Source organism: Sitophilus oryzae, unplaced genomic scaffold (assembly GCF_002938485.1).
Source record: "Sitophilus oryzae breed Bouriz unplaced genomic scaffold, Soryzae_2.0 scaffold_469_pilon_pilon, whole genome shotgun sequence".
Lineage (NCBI taxonomy): Eukaryota > Metazoa > Arthropoda > Insecta > Coleoptera > Curculionidae > Sitophilus > Sitophilus oryzae.
The window spans coordinates 1,443,630-1,458,081 of NW_022147050.1; the positions used below are offsets into that span (position 1 = coordinate 1,443,630).

General features: G+C 32.9%; 1 protein-coding gene and 1 long non-coding RNA gene across 5 annotated transcripts in view; one reads left to right on the plus strand and one right to left on the minus strand.

Moving 5' to 3' along the window:
- The window catches only part of LOC115886142 (hepatocyte nuclear factor 4-gamma), a 151,499-nt gene extending 148,222 nt beyond the window's left edge, over positions 1 to 3,277 (minus strand). Inside the window, exon 1 of one of the 2 annotated variants that reach the window (XM_030905216.1) lies at positions 3,159 to 3,277. In XM_030905216.1, the coding sequence (XP_030761076.1) occupies positions 3,159 to 3,204 (46 nt within the window). In that variant the 5' untranslated portion in view covers positions 3,205 to 3,277. Of the gene's footprint in view, positions 1 to 397; positions 875 to 3,158 lie in introns of those variants that run through there. The other variant, XM_030905217.1, reaches the window with a different exon arrangement.
- Positions 3,278 to 3,594: 317 nt separating this feature from the next.
- On the plus strand, positions 3,595 to 7,126 carry LOC115886149. Of its 3 annotated transcripts, none has more exons than XR_004050844.1 (5): positions 3,595 to 3,684; positions 5,830 to 5,963; positions 6,032 to 6,134; positions 6,259 to 6,422; positions 6,510 to 7,126. It is a non-coding gene; the product is annotated as an uncharacterized LOC115886149 (long non-coding RNA). The 3 variants fall into 3 exon arrangements; XR_004050843.1 differs by having other exon boundaries at positions 3,597 to 3,696; XR_004050842.1 differs by lacking the exon at positions 3,595 to 3,684 and having other exon boundaries at positions 5,508 to 5,963.
- Positions 7,127 to 14,452: the final 7,326 nt, after the last annotated feature.

The following is a 14,452-nucleotide window of genomic DNA, read 5'->3' on the forward strand; positions in this document are numbered from 1 at the left end:
TTATTAAGATTTTTGTATACGTTTTTTGTGTTGTATTTAATTCTATGGGTTTGGATTTAATTTTTTTTCACATTATTCGTAATAAATATTAGTTCTCGCATCTTAATTTATTTTTAATTTCGTCTGGCTTATTGGGTATTGCTGATTCTATACCTGCAATGTAATTTCTTCCATAGCATTCTTCTTTTTTTAAGTTTAATACGTTTAGTTAGAATTTCATGTTTTTAATTGGATTTTACAGTCTGTCTTGTATAAAAAATAATGATATTTCTGCGAAACTATTTATATCCTAAAATACCATATAAAAGGCAAAACAAATAATCTAAAGATCAATTAAGACAATAAAATAAGTATAAAAAGCTAAAATACGTCGATTCCCTCTAATAAAAAGTCGTACCTTCAAAGAGACCCATTTTGACAGCCCCCTTCTTACTTTCAACGGTTACTTCCACGATTTTTCGACCTTACACTCGCACTTCGCCAAAATTTGCCAAACCAAACCAAACTGACCCTGTGCAACAGCGATCGCGTTAAGAAACGTAAAAATCGCACTTTTACCGAATTAGAGTGTTGAAAAAATCGCTCCGTCGACAATTCAAAACTCACGGCAACAACAACACGACCTATCGAATGGACTTTGAATGACCGACTGTACGTATGTACGTAAGTGAACGAAACACACGAGGTTTTGTGTGTGTCGACAACAATATTATTTTTATTGGACTCTCTCGCTGAGAAGCAACAGGAGTTCCCCCAGCATCTTCTCCATTGAATAAGACGTCTCTGTGGAATAATTTAATAAATGTTATTGTCTCTACAGAGTGGCATCTCTCATACTATTAGAACTTTCCAAGGAGAACGGCAATTTGTGACAGAATGAATTTTTTGGAGCTAATGTATTAAGGTATATATTTAGCTTTATATCTGTACATTGTATCCTACATTGTTTCCTATTGTAAAATTTTATTGATACGCCTTTTTTGTGTTCTGCAATGTCCATGTATTAATGCAGTCATTTTAATGACATAATTTTTTTTGAATTGTATTATTTGTATTGTATGATATTTTTTATTATTTGTATATTTTTTGTGCTTTTGTTTGTTTTGTAAATGCTTTGTCGATGAAGCTATTTTGGCTTTTTGTACAATAAAGCGTTATTTATTATTATTATCAAAGTTGAATATTTTTAAACTGAAATACATTACTTGGTTTTTGGATTCTAGAAAGAATATTAAGACGAGTTTAATTAAAGGATTTTATATAAAAATATGTTTTTTTGACTTAGATAAAAGTTAGAGTAACAATATATAATTTTTACGGAACATACAGAGGTAAAATAGTGAGAAATAGAACTAAATCACCTGGTATATTATTACATTTTTAGAATCTACCTACCTACTCTTATTTCTCATAATTTTTCTAATACACTATCCAATAACAATCTCTAATAGTTTTCGAGATAAAAATAAAATATGTGTAAAATTGGCAGAAACAAACTATGCAGGATGATTCCTGTAAGTCGGTCATGCTTTCGACGAATGATAGGGGACGTCGAAATATTAATTTTGATATAGCACACTATGGGCTGGAAATGCCTCTTACGCAAGATACAGGGTGTTAAAGTTTTTGAAAAATTTAAGATATTCTTTAATAGTTTTTTAACAGTTGAAGGTATCGTTATAAAATTTCATTATAGGAATCTACCTAACAGAGACACTTTAAATGTAAAAAGAAGAGGTTTTAGTTTCAACCAGTGGCGTAGATGTGATACGCATCGGGTAATTTTTTCAAAAAAAAAATAGTACGCCACTGATAAAAATAAAAATTTCGGAGTTTTTTTATTTACTCGGTTTATTTCCAAGAAAAAATGTCTCTTGCAACTTTCTCCTATCTAACACCATTTTGTCACAATTTAAAAATAAATAAATTTTTAATGAGAATCTTAAATACAGCGAATTATTATAACTAGAGGGCAGAAACACATGTGCATCGTTAGCTCCCTTCATCTTGGGTAACTTTAGTACTTTTTACTATTAGCTCTAAATAAATTTTTAAAAAATTATAAATTTAAACTAGAATTTTTTTTATTGTTAATAATAAAATTCGTAGTTTTAAGGTAGTTATAATAATTCACATATTTAAGGTTCTCATTAAAAAAATATTTATTTTTAAATTGTGACAAAATGGTGTTAGATAGAAGAAAGTTGCAAGAGACATTTTTTCTTGAAAATAAACCGAGTAAATAAAAAAACTCCGAAATTTTTATTTTTATTAGTGGCGTACTATTTTTTTTTGAAAAAATTACCCGATGCGTATCACATCTACGCCACTGGTTGATACTAAAACCTCTTCTTTTTACATTTAAAGTGTCTCTGTTAGGTAGATTCCTATAATAAAATTTTATAACGATACCTTCAACTGTTAAAAAACTATTAAAGAATATCTTTAATTTTTCAAAAACTTTAACACCCTGTATTCATTGTAAGAGGCATTACCGACCCATAGTGTGCTATATCAAAATTAATATTTCGACGTCCCCTATCATTCCTCGAAAGCATGACCGACTTACAGGAATCACCCTATATACTATAACTGAAAGTTGGGTTATAAGTTTATGAAAGTCCACATATTCGATCTAGTTAAAGAAATGGATTGGATATCACACAGAGAGATAATTGCTCAAATCTTTGTTAGGTATTTTAAATTCATCCGTATATCAAATAATTCTGTTTATGTTTTGTCAAAATAGTTACGAAGAACTGTAATATTTCTATCGAAAAAGGTTAGTGTAAAAAGTTGTTTTGCAGCAAAAATATACTCATCAGACCTGGGAGACATATACCTATATGTATATGTCTCCCAGGTCTGATGAGCATATTTTTGCTGCAAAACAACTTTTTACTATATTTTACAATATTTTTTCAAGGATGAAAGGTATATTGAAAAGTTTGGTTGAAGGTAAAATTTGTATATAAGCTAAGTAAGCCCTTGCGATCGCGGTGGAATGTTTCCAAAGGAATGTACCCACTCTTGGACAATACAATTCATTCATAACAATAAAATAATGAGATGCTATAAAAATATATCTTTTAATTTGAAAAAAAATATACCTTTTTTAGCAAAAATACTTTTCGATATAATATTTTTCTTTCTTTTACCTTGACTTATATCCGAGATGTCCATAATTACGTAGTCGCAATACATTATACAGTGGTTCCTAAACCCCCCGACGTTCGGTGCCTCTGCTCAAAAGTCCAAAAGTACCACCAGCAGTGGTCGGATATGCCAAAGTCTACCGGGGTCAGAGTGACTATTTTCAAAATATATTAAAAAAACTTACACACGCACTCGAAAAAATTGTCGAAATGGAGGCGCGTACCCGGCTTAGTAGTATCGATGGTACTACTGTCGCGATGAGCGTCGGTGTGTGGTACCTAGCGTGGTCGTACTCACTTGGTTTTAGTGGAAACGGTTGAAATTTTGCTCGGTCATGCCTGGAACTAGTTATTATTCGTCGGCGACGTGCACCTATCAAATTAAAAATTGTTACAAATCGCACCGGCTTAATGTCTTGTATGATAGAAATTAAGAGTACTACTGTATGGCAATGCATTATAGTTTTTTTATCCGAAATCATAAAAAATGGAACCAGGACGTATAATTCAGAGTACTCAGTGGCAATAGGTAAATAATAGGGTAAGTTTTTTTTACTTGAAATCGCTTATAAAAAATCAACAAAACATCCAGTATATAGAAGCCTCCCCAAACACAAAATCATAAAAATTTCTGTGAGGAAATGCATCATTCTCATTTTTCCGGCTTTACAATAACTGAACAATAACTGTTACATGAAAACGTGTTCCGGCTTTACATTCTAAACACTTTTCTTGTGTAGGTAGAAACTTAACCTAGTAGATACTGTAATTCAGACATCAATACCGTACCGAGAACAACAAACCAAATCAACAACACCTAACCTAACCACGCGTCTGTTACAAAGAAAAAACTAGTCTAATACAAATTTTAGACGAAAAATATCGTGACTATATTTGTTTTTACACAGATGGCTCGAAATCTGACCAAGATGTTGGCTGTGCTTTTTACAGCCCGGTTGCTAATAAAAAAATCAGATTACCTAATTTCTCTGGCATTTTAACAGCCGAACTCACAGCTATTTATCAGGCTCTTATCCAAATTCGGAGCATGCCACCGATTGAAGCATTAATACTATCTGATTCACTTAGTTCCCTCAACAGTAAAGTTTCTTTAAACCCCAAAAACTCTCTAACCTGCAGCATTCGAGATCTAGTATATAAACTTACTGAAAGAAACTACAATGTTAACTTTATGTGGATTCCTGGACACTCTGACATTGCTGGTAATGACCGAGCAAACAGACTGGCTAACGAGGCAACGCTCTTACAGAATATTGAAGGAACTCCATCCGTTGTCGATTTCAGAAATTTCCACAAAAAAAAATCTGTATCAAAATATATATTCTCTTGAACGCGGATCTTTCTATAAAGTTGTTAGAACCCTCACAGGGCACTCATGTCTTACCAAATCATATATTATCGGAAATGACCCCCCTCCGAAATGCACCTTATGCAATAACTTAATGTCAATGAGACACTCTTTTTGAATGCTTACCTGTTGCCTCCCATAGGTCTAGATTCTTTAATGCTGTTACCTATGAGAATATTTTCGCGCCTTTTAACATTTCGAAGATTGGTAAAGTTATGGAATTCTTAGATAGCATCAACATAACGAAAAAACTTTAATTTCTAACTTAAAATAATTTAAAATATCCTCATATTAAATAAAGCTTATTATTGAGCGCTAAAAAACCCTGGCTGTTGTTTTTTTGGCTCTATGAATCAATACCCCCCCTCTCTCTCTCTCTCTCTCTCTCTCTCTCTGTTTACGAATTCCAATTGCCCAGTACTTTTCAAATCTTGCTATATTTTACAATATTTTTTCAATAAATGAAAATGGTACACTTCCGCAAGAAGTTATTTTTGCGTATCTATGTTAAAAAAAATTCTAGAATAAAAAACAGAAACGTGTTTTCATGTAACTGGTTTCGGCTATTCTAAAGTTGAAAAACTGAAAATTATGCATTTTCGCAGAACATTTTTTGTGACATACTATTCAAAAAGGCTTCAAAATACTAAATAAACAAATATTTCTTACATAACTGATTTCAAGTAAACGAAAGTAGCCCTGATTTCAGCTATTTTAAAGTTGAAAAACTCGAAAAGGGTGGATTTCCGCAGAAAATTCTTTATAACATAATATTCGAAAAGGCTTCCAAATACTAAATAAACAAATATTTCTTACATAACTGATTTCAAGTAAAAGAAAATTGAGCCAAAAAAAACCATCCCCCGATTAACCCTGTATAATATGCCAAATACTAAAGTTTATAAAAAAACTTAGTTTAAGAATTAAAGTTGATATAATAATATACAGTTTGCTAAAAAAATCATGAAAATAGGGCTAAAAATAACAAAAACATGACACTTTAAATTTGGCCAAAAATTTCTCCGTTGCGTTTTTTTGCATCTGAGTGTAATATAATTTACTCTGACAATTTCTAAACAACTATAATGCTAGGACGATTAAATCATTCAAACCACAGCCGGTGGCAGCTGGTCAACGTATGATCTTTTACTTTGAAAGTTACGATCTTACTTTGATATTCGGAATTCATTGATATTTACCCCGTTTATCGGAGTTAATCATTGTAGGTAGCGGAATTTGTGCCCATAAAAATAAAAGAGAATTTTTTTTTCTTATTTCATGCAAACCAATAAACATATGCGCTAGTCGGGGTTTAACCAAGGCTACCACATTTCCAAATCATCTGGCTAGAAACCGTCTCACAATTGCTCTAGTGCCCAGAATTTCTGCTTTTTGTAATAGGACAAGGACTGATCTTCCCAAACGCCTTAAAATATCAGGTAAGTTTTTATGTATCAAACCGTTGACAGTAGGTAATAATTTTTGGCAAAATTTTTACGGTTTTTAGATTCAAAACTCGTTTCAGCTTAGCGCTTAGACCCTCATATTTATCTATCTTCTACTTGTACGCCCTGCCTATGTCATCTACAGGAATTGACACGTCTATAATGGTAAGTTCTTTATTATCCTTTTCGAACAGCATGATATCAGGACTATTATTGAGTACTAGTTTATCTGTAATTATGCTCATATCCGAATAAAGATTAGCAGAATCATTTTGAATTATTGCTTTAGGCTTTGTTTTACCCAGTTGGTGGATAATTTTGGCTACTTCATTGTGTCGGTATTCTGTAAGAGCCAAATGAGTGTAGCTTGAAGTGTCAAGCTGTAGTGATATGCTGGATATTTATAAACAAGTAGAAACCCCTGTTTGCACCCCATGCGGCAGGATGTATCAGGTAAGTTCTCTTTTAATATGGACTTCTTATAGCTTATAGTTGCAATTACTTGGTCTTGTATTGCTGCTAATGCCCCTTCGGTTTCAGTAAACAAATATCCCTGGGTTGGATAAAGAAATGATTTTCTACTACTTCTGGATTTTGCAAACTTACAATAATTGTAATAAAAAGCTACACAATAATACCGCTACATACTACAAAATATTATTAATGGAACTTCCTATATTATAGGAAATTCCATTAAGGGAAATTCAGATTGTAGCGTTTTGCAGCGTGTAGCGGTATTTTGAGTACGCCGTGATGGCAACATTGCCCCATCCATACTATAGAGAGTTCTCGCTAGATAACTCAAGTAAACCAACGTTAGATGGGATAACCCCAGAATTTAAGATATCATTTTATTAAAAGCAAAATGTAAACACCAAACAAAGACCAAAAAAAATATTTCATAAGTAGTAAATTGCAGATTCAAATATCCCAAAAAATTCAGACATGCTATATAATTAATAACATTTTAACTTAAACCTTTTAACAACAAAATGTCACCCATACCATGAGTAAGAACAGTGTCCGCTAATAATAATATTTATTAAAAATTTATGAATAATTAATTACAATAATATCCTTAAAGATGACAAACAAATTATATTATTTGTTAATAATGCTGACTATACACACATTAGTGTAATTTGTGTAATATTAATAGATAACAAATTTTATCGTTAATCATTAAATTATATTATTAGTATCAAAAATATGTTTTATCATAAAAGCATAAGTGAAATTTTTATATGTGAATAAATGTTTTATAATATTCTTATTATTTAGTGTAAGTAATTTAAGTAGTAATTAAGTCTTTTATAATATTCTATAACATACTTTATTTTTAATTATAGTTTTATAATATTCAAAAAAAAATCAAATTAAGTATCTACTTATTCCTGCAACTTTCTTCGAATTGGCCACTGAAATAAAAGACTAAAAAATCAAAACATTTTGGAATCAACCACGATGATGACGTACCTGGGTCGTTGACCGAGAAATGGAAAAATATCTACTGGTTATCGCTAGGCTAGTACATTCTTTTTTTGACAATGGACGTTTATATATTGATTTTTTCTTTAATTAATTTAATTTTTAAATTGTGATTAGCACAACTGGAACAAGATCTATTGCGCCACTGAAATAGAAAAATTAAAAAGGTATTTCTCTGTAAAAAACCACTGCATAATATAGGTAATCCAAGAGAAAACCAGTTTGTCTTTTTACTAGTAACCAACTGTAGTCTAACCAACAAAAAATGTTTAAGATTTCAGGGGTATATTACCCCCTGTCGCGTCAAACTACTTAAAGTTATATTAAAATTATTTAAAATGTTAGATAAATAGATATGTATGTCTATTAAATCTGTTAACGTTCTGATAAGACTAAAGGTTGTCGCCCACTAGACCGAGGCGCGACGCGGCGCGGCGCCATGTGGAAAATTCTTTTGTCTGCTTGCCATGTATTTAAATGGAGCAACGCACATTAGAGCGCGCAGCGTCGAAGCGCGCCGCGGAATTTCCGTCAAGAAGTCGGAAGACTTCTCTAGCAACTTTTTTCCGTCTCCCTCGTTTCGGCGCGTTGCAGTGTGCGTACTCACAACGGAAATAATTTTGCATCTCGAGTCTCTTCACTGGCTTTTTGACTAGGAACTAGTGGTACGTAACAATGGTAGAATTGCATTTTGAAAGGTAAATTAGGCAAACAGATTTTTAAAAAAGAATATGATATCTTTTTAGTTTTCCCTCACTAAAGACAGATGGACGAAATGTTTTTCTATCAAAGATTTAATATAATTGAGGGGTGTAGAAGCAAAACCGGCAATCTCCACTTTTGGAGAAAAGTGATAATCTCCAATTTTTAAATTCAAATTACCTAAATATATAAAAAAGATTAGGGTTTTTTCATCACATAACTAATATAAGAATATACAGGGTGTTTCAAAACAAATGCGAAAAACTTCAGGGGGTGATTCCTTGTTCAAAATAAAGGGTAGTTTGCTTCATAAACGTTGGGTCAAAAGTCAACCATTAGGGAGATATCGCGGTACAAAGATGGCGGAAAAATAATGTTTTTATTTTTTATCTTGAAAACGAAAAGAGATAGACTAATAACATTTTATGGAAGCATTACTGTTATGAAAACACACTTTCTGGTAATTTTTTCACTTTTTTAAAATGAGTGGAAGGGATTGAAATAACCTACCCCTATCATTCTTGTTAACGAAATTTAAAGAAAAATCTTATCAAACACATACAAAAATGCTTTAATTGGATAGTTTAGTTTGTTTAGAAACTTTTTTATCTCTTGTATTTTTTTGATAAAACTCACCGATTTGAAATTAAAAAATAAAATGTAAAGCATTACATGTCAGGACAAAAAACATTTTCTGATAAAGAATCTAGTGGGCTGCTGAAAAATCTAGTCGGCCGCTGTTACTTTTTATATGTTCCTAATATTATTTTATTTGACATTACTCTACTGCAATACGTTATTATCTAGATGATTATTATTATCGTTATTATCACTAGATTCTTAATCTAAAAATTTTTTTGTCCTGACATGTAATGCTTTACATTTTATTTTTTAATTTCAAATCGGTGAGTTTTATCAAAAACACAAGAGATAAAAAGTGTCTAAACAAACTAAACTATCCAAATTAAAGCATTTGCATGTGTTTGATAAGATTTTTCTTTAATTTTCGTTAACAAGAATGATAGGGGTAGTTTATTTCAACCCCTTTCCACTCATTTTAAAAAGTAAAAAATTACCTGAAAGTGTGTTTTCATAACAGTAATGCTTCCATAAAATTTCATTAGTCTATCTTTTCGTTTTCAAGATAAAAAATAAAAACATTATTTTTCCGCCATCTTTGTACCGCGATATCTCCCTAATGGTTGACTTTTGACCCAACGTTTATAAAACAAACTACCCTTTATTTTGAACAAGGAATCACCCCCTAAAATTTTTCGCATTTGTTTTGAAACACCCTGTATAAACAAGGCTAATATACACATCAGAATAAATAAGAATTATCAAAAGTCGTCAGCTATAAGCGATTCATTATTGCATCATTAGTAATTTGTCTCTTCTGAAAAAATATGATGAGTAGAGATACCCGGTGTTATGCTTCTAAAACCCTTAATTGAGGAGTTCGTAAAATGTTTCCTTTACATTTTGTAATAGGTACTGAAAAAAATGCTTTTGTCTTTTATTAAATAAGGAAAAAGATGGTAAAATTCTCCAAACTTCTTTCTTTTTTTGTTAATCTTATGAGTCCAAACTTTCCTTTTCTTCTTCACCTGCTCTTCCTCTTCCTCTGTTAGAAGAGCACAAAAATACGCTTTCGTTCGTACTTGAACTCATTGCTTTAAAAACTAAACTACAGTAAGTAAAAAACACTTCGACTAACTAAATAGCGTTTCCGCGTTTCAAAAGCGCGCTATAGTGGGCGCAGTCCCTTCGCAGCCGGAAAAAAATCTCTTCCCAGCGCAGCGCCGCGCCGCGTTCTAGTGGGCGACAACCTTAAGGCTCCGCGCGCACTGCATCGGATCGGACCGACCAGCAAAAGCGACTGCGACCATCGTACATATAGACGGCGCCGGCGTCCACTAAAACATTTCGGTCTGTAGAGGCCAGATTCCTACCTCTACCTATCTACGATAGTCGAGTCATCGCCTTCGCCGTTTCTCGCCGGCCCGATCCGATGCAGTGCGCGCGGAGCTTAAAGGTTGTCGCCCACTAGAACGCGGCGCGACGCGGCGCGGCGCCATGTGGAAATTTCTTTTGTCTGCTTGCCATGTATTTAAATGGACCAACGCACATTAGAGCGCGCAGCGCAGAAGCGCGCTGCGGGATTTTCGTCAAGAAGTCGGAAGACTTCTCTAGCAATTTTTTTCCGTCTCCCGCGTTTTGACGCGTTGCAGTGGGCGTACTCACAAGGGAAATAATTGCATTCGAGTCTTTTCAGTTGGCTTTTTGACTAGGAACTAGTGATACGTATCACTGGTAGAATTGTATTTTTAAAGGTAAATTAGGCAAATCGATTTTCATAAAGGAATATGATAATTTTTTTTGTAGTCTTCCCTCGCTCACTAGAGACAGATGGACGAAATGCCTTTCTATCAAAGATTTAATATAATTGAGGGGTGTAGAGGCAAAACCGGCAATCCCCACTTTTTAACAAAAGTGACAATCTCCAATTTTTAAATTCTAATTACCTAAATATATAAAAAAGATCAGGGTTTTTTTACCGCATAGCTAATATACACATCAGAATAAATAAGAATTATCAAAAGTATTAGTAATTTGTTCTTCTGAAAAAATATGATGAGTAGAGATACCCGGTGTTTTGCTTCTAAAACCCTCAATTGAGGAGTGCGTAAAATGTTTCCTTTATATTTTGTAATACTGAAAAAAATGATCTTGTCTTTTATTAAATCTGGAAAAAGATAGTAAAATTCTCCAGACTTCTTTCTTTTTTTGTTAATCGTATGAGTCCAAACTTTTCCTCACCCCCTCTTCCCCTTCCTCTGTTAGAAGAGCACAAAAAATACGCTTTCGTCCGTACTTGAACTCATTGCTGTAAAAACTAAACTACAGTAAGTAAAAAACACTTCGACTATAACTAAATAGCGTTGCCGCGTTTCAAAGGCGCGCTATAGTGGGCGCAGTCCCTTCGCAGCCGGAAAAAATTCTCTTCCCAGCGCCGCGCCGCGCAGCGGTCTAGTGGGCGACAACCTTAAAGGTACGGAACGAAAACATTCCGGCTGAAATAAAAGAATTTCAGCCAGAATGTTTTCGTTCTGTTCGTTTCGTTTCGATTCGTTTCCGACAAGTGATAATCAATAATAACAAGCTTAATAGGCGCATTTTTGTTCTTTATGGAGTCTTTTAGAGAAAACCTATGTTATGATACCGACTATCTAAATTCATACTAATGACTATGAATTAATTAAAAAACGTTCTTTTTTGTCTCCACGTATAGGGAAGCGGTGCTGGTTCCATGGACTGCACACCTCTGTATGACACCTCTGTAAAAATAACATCAAATCAGCAAGTACTACATAAATAAAAGCCACCGACAAGCTGGTTTCCGTTTGGATTCTAACGCAGTGGCACTTAAAAAATACTCTTAGGTATTTATTTTTTAAATTTTTTCAGTGACGAAATACCCAGACTTTTTTTACCAGAAATCAACCAGATTAAAATACGATGTCCATTCTGTCAAATATCACGGATGTTTTTACGGTAGGTATAATATATATTGAATTATACTCTAAATAAAAAATAATAATTCTTATAATTGAAGTCTTAAAATTATCTAATCACCAAAATGTATTAGATTTTATCCATTAATTACCCTTGACCTTTGATCACGCATATTATGTATTTTTTATATGCGACAAACAATTCAAAATTGTTTTTGCAGATCTTTTAAAAGATATTTTTTAGATAAGTTTTCACTTATTGGATAAAACGCCCACAAATAAACCTGAAACTTCAACAAGCTGAACTTGCAGAAACTTATGAACAAAAATATACTTATTTTTGTTATTACACAATAGATTTATTGTTACTAACAATTATTTAAAAAAGATCGATCTAATTGTAAGAAATTATATTTATTGTTATCATGTTTTGTTTATATCTATAAAATATTTTCCAAAATGCTCAGACTCAGGGTTGAACTGGCCATATAGTCATGGCGATTGCCACCCGGGCCCCAGCCTTCGCGGGCCCCCCTCTTTTTAATCCCATAATATGTAAAATAGTTCATTATTTATTATCAAATAGAAATGAAACAGAAAAAAGTGACGGTAATATTCTGAGGTTATCCCCAAAACATTTTTTGCATTAATAATATTACTGATGTAGTTTACTGATTTCAAACACTAACAATGACTCAGTACGAAAAAATTGACCAAAAGGTAAGGCAAAAAAGTATTCTAAAAAAATTCCCCCCGGGTCTCTCCTCACAATGCCACCATCTCACGATGTCTCCCGGGCCCCTCTGGCCCAGTCCGACCCTGCACTCAGAGTTCACTTAAATATACCGTATGATCGAAAAAAAACGACGTTACTTTGTTTCTAAAATGACGACCGATAACAATAATCATATATTTTTTTAATTTTAAATAACAGCCCCGATCGTCATTTCCAAGTCAACTCTGAGCATTTTTATGATTGGTAATACCACAGAATATCTAGCTACGCAACAGAAAAATACTCGAAATGAAAGAGCTAAAATTGCACAAATAGAATACTAGATGGCGCGACAATATCATAATCAGAATATAATTAGAAATTTTGAACTTTCGGTTTTGGATCGACGGTTCGTCGACGGCCTTATAGCTCGGCTAAATATGCACAGTTGCCAGATTCAAAAAGACTTGAATTGGCATCCCATTCTTTTTATTGTGTATAATGCAGTATGTGTTTCTTTCTATTCTTCTTTTCTTGTCAGATACACTTATATTAATTATTCCTTTGGCTATTAAAATAGTTTTATAATAATAATAATAATAATAAATGTCTTTATTTAAGTCAGTTATAATAACAAATAATGATTACATAAATTTTTAGACGGCGAGATCTAGCATAGCTACTCCATCTAACCGTCGCAGGAAATATGTATAAATATATAAACAAAATATTTATCCATCTATATGCAAATAGATTCTCCCATTTCTTAAAAAGAATGTATTTTATTTTTTAAATAGTACTTCCTTTAATTTATATTTAAAACTAATTATACTTGGCGAATTTGTTACAGTATCTGGTAACGAATTGAACAGTTTAGCGCCGTTGTAGCTAAATGACCTTTGGAATAATGCAGTGGAGTGTTTTGGTATTACTAATTTATTATTATAGCGAGTGTGCATGCCGTGAACTTCAGACCCCTTTATAAGCTTTTGTCGAAAGAAGATAAGTTGGAAGACCGGTACTCAATATCTTAAATACCAAAGTTGACAAGTGAGCAGTATATCGTTCCTCCAGAGTAAGCCAACCTGACATGCCAAAGAGCGGTGTAACATGGTCGTACTTTCTAATACCGTAGCTGAATTTCAAACAATAATTTTGTAGCTTCTGCAGACTTAATTTTGACTTGAAGTCAAAGCTGGCCAATACACTGTGTCACAATAGGACTGACAAGAAAGAATCAACGCATCACACAATTTAAGTTTAATATCTGAATTTAAATAGTCTTTATGCAAATACAGTTGTTTGAGTTTACCATAACTTGACTGAAGCAATCTAGAAATATGAGTTTCAAATCTAAGTCCAACATCCAAATATAAACCGAGATTACGACAACAGTCAGTACTGTTTATAATATCATTATTAATTTTGATCTTAAAATTAGTATTATCAATAATATTTTTCCTATTCCTCCCAAGCAGTACCATTTGAGTTTTTTTTGCATTAAGAACTAGACCGTGTGCACTAGAAATTTTGTATATCTCCGCCAAATCTGAATTAATTAGTGCCACTGCACTGTTAGATCGAACCTCCTCAAAAGAAAAATACAACTGAAAATCATCGGCGTATTGATGGGAGGTACAATATTCGAGGCATTTACAAAAGTCTGCAGTGTAAATTGTAAATAATAGTGGTCCCAGAATACTGCCCTGTGGAACACCTCTAGTAATTGATACAGTATCTGATGATTTACCATTACTAAAATTCACTTTCTGCTCTCTATTCTCTAAATAAATTTGAAAGAAATTAACTGTGCTACTATCTAATCCAAAATATGACAATTTTTGCATAAAATAGTATGGTCTATAGTGTCGAATGCTTTGCTATAATCTAGCAAGACCAAACAAGTGTTTTCATGTTTATCATATGCTCGGAAAATATTATCAGTGACATCTAGCAGAGCTGTATTAGTACTATGATGAGGGCGAAATCCGGACTGCGTACTTGGAAGTATATTGTTTTTCGCTAAAAACAGACTAAGTTGCTCATGGACTACTTTTTCTAAT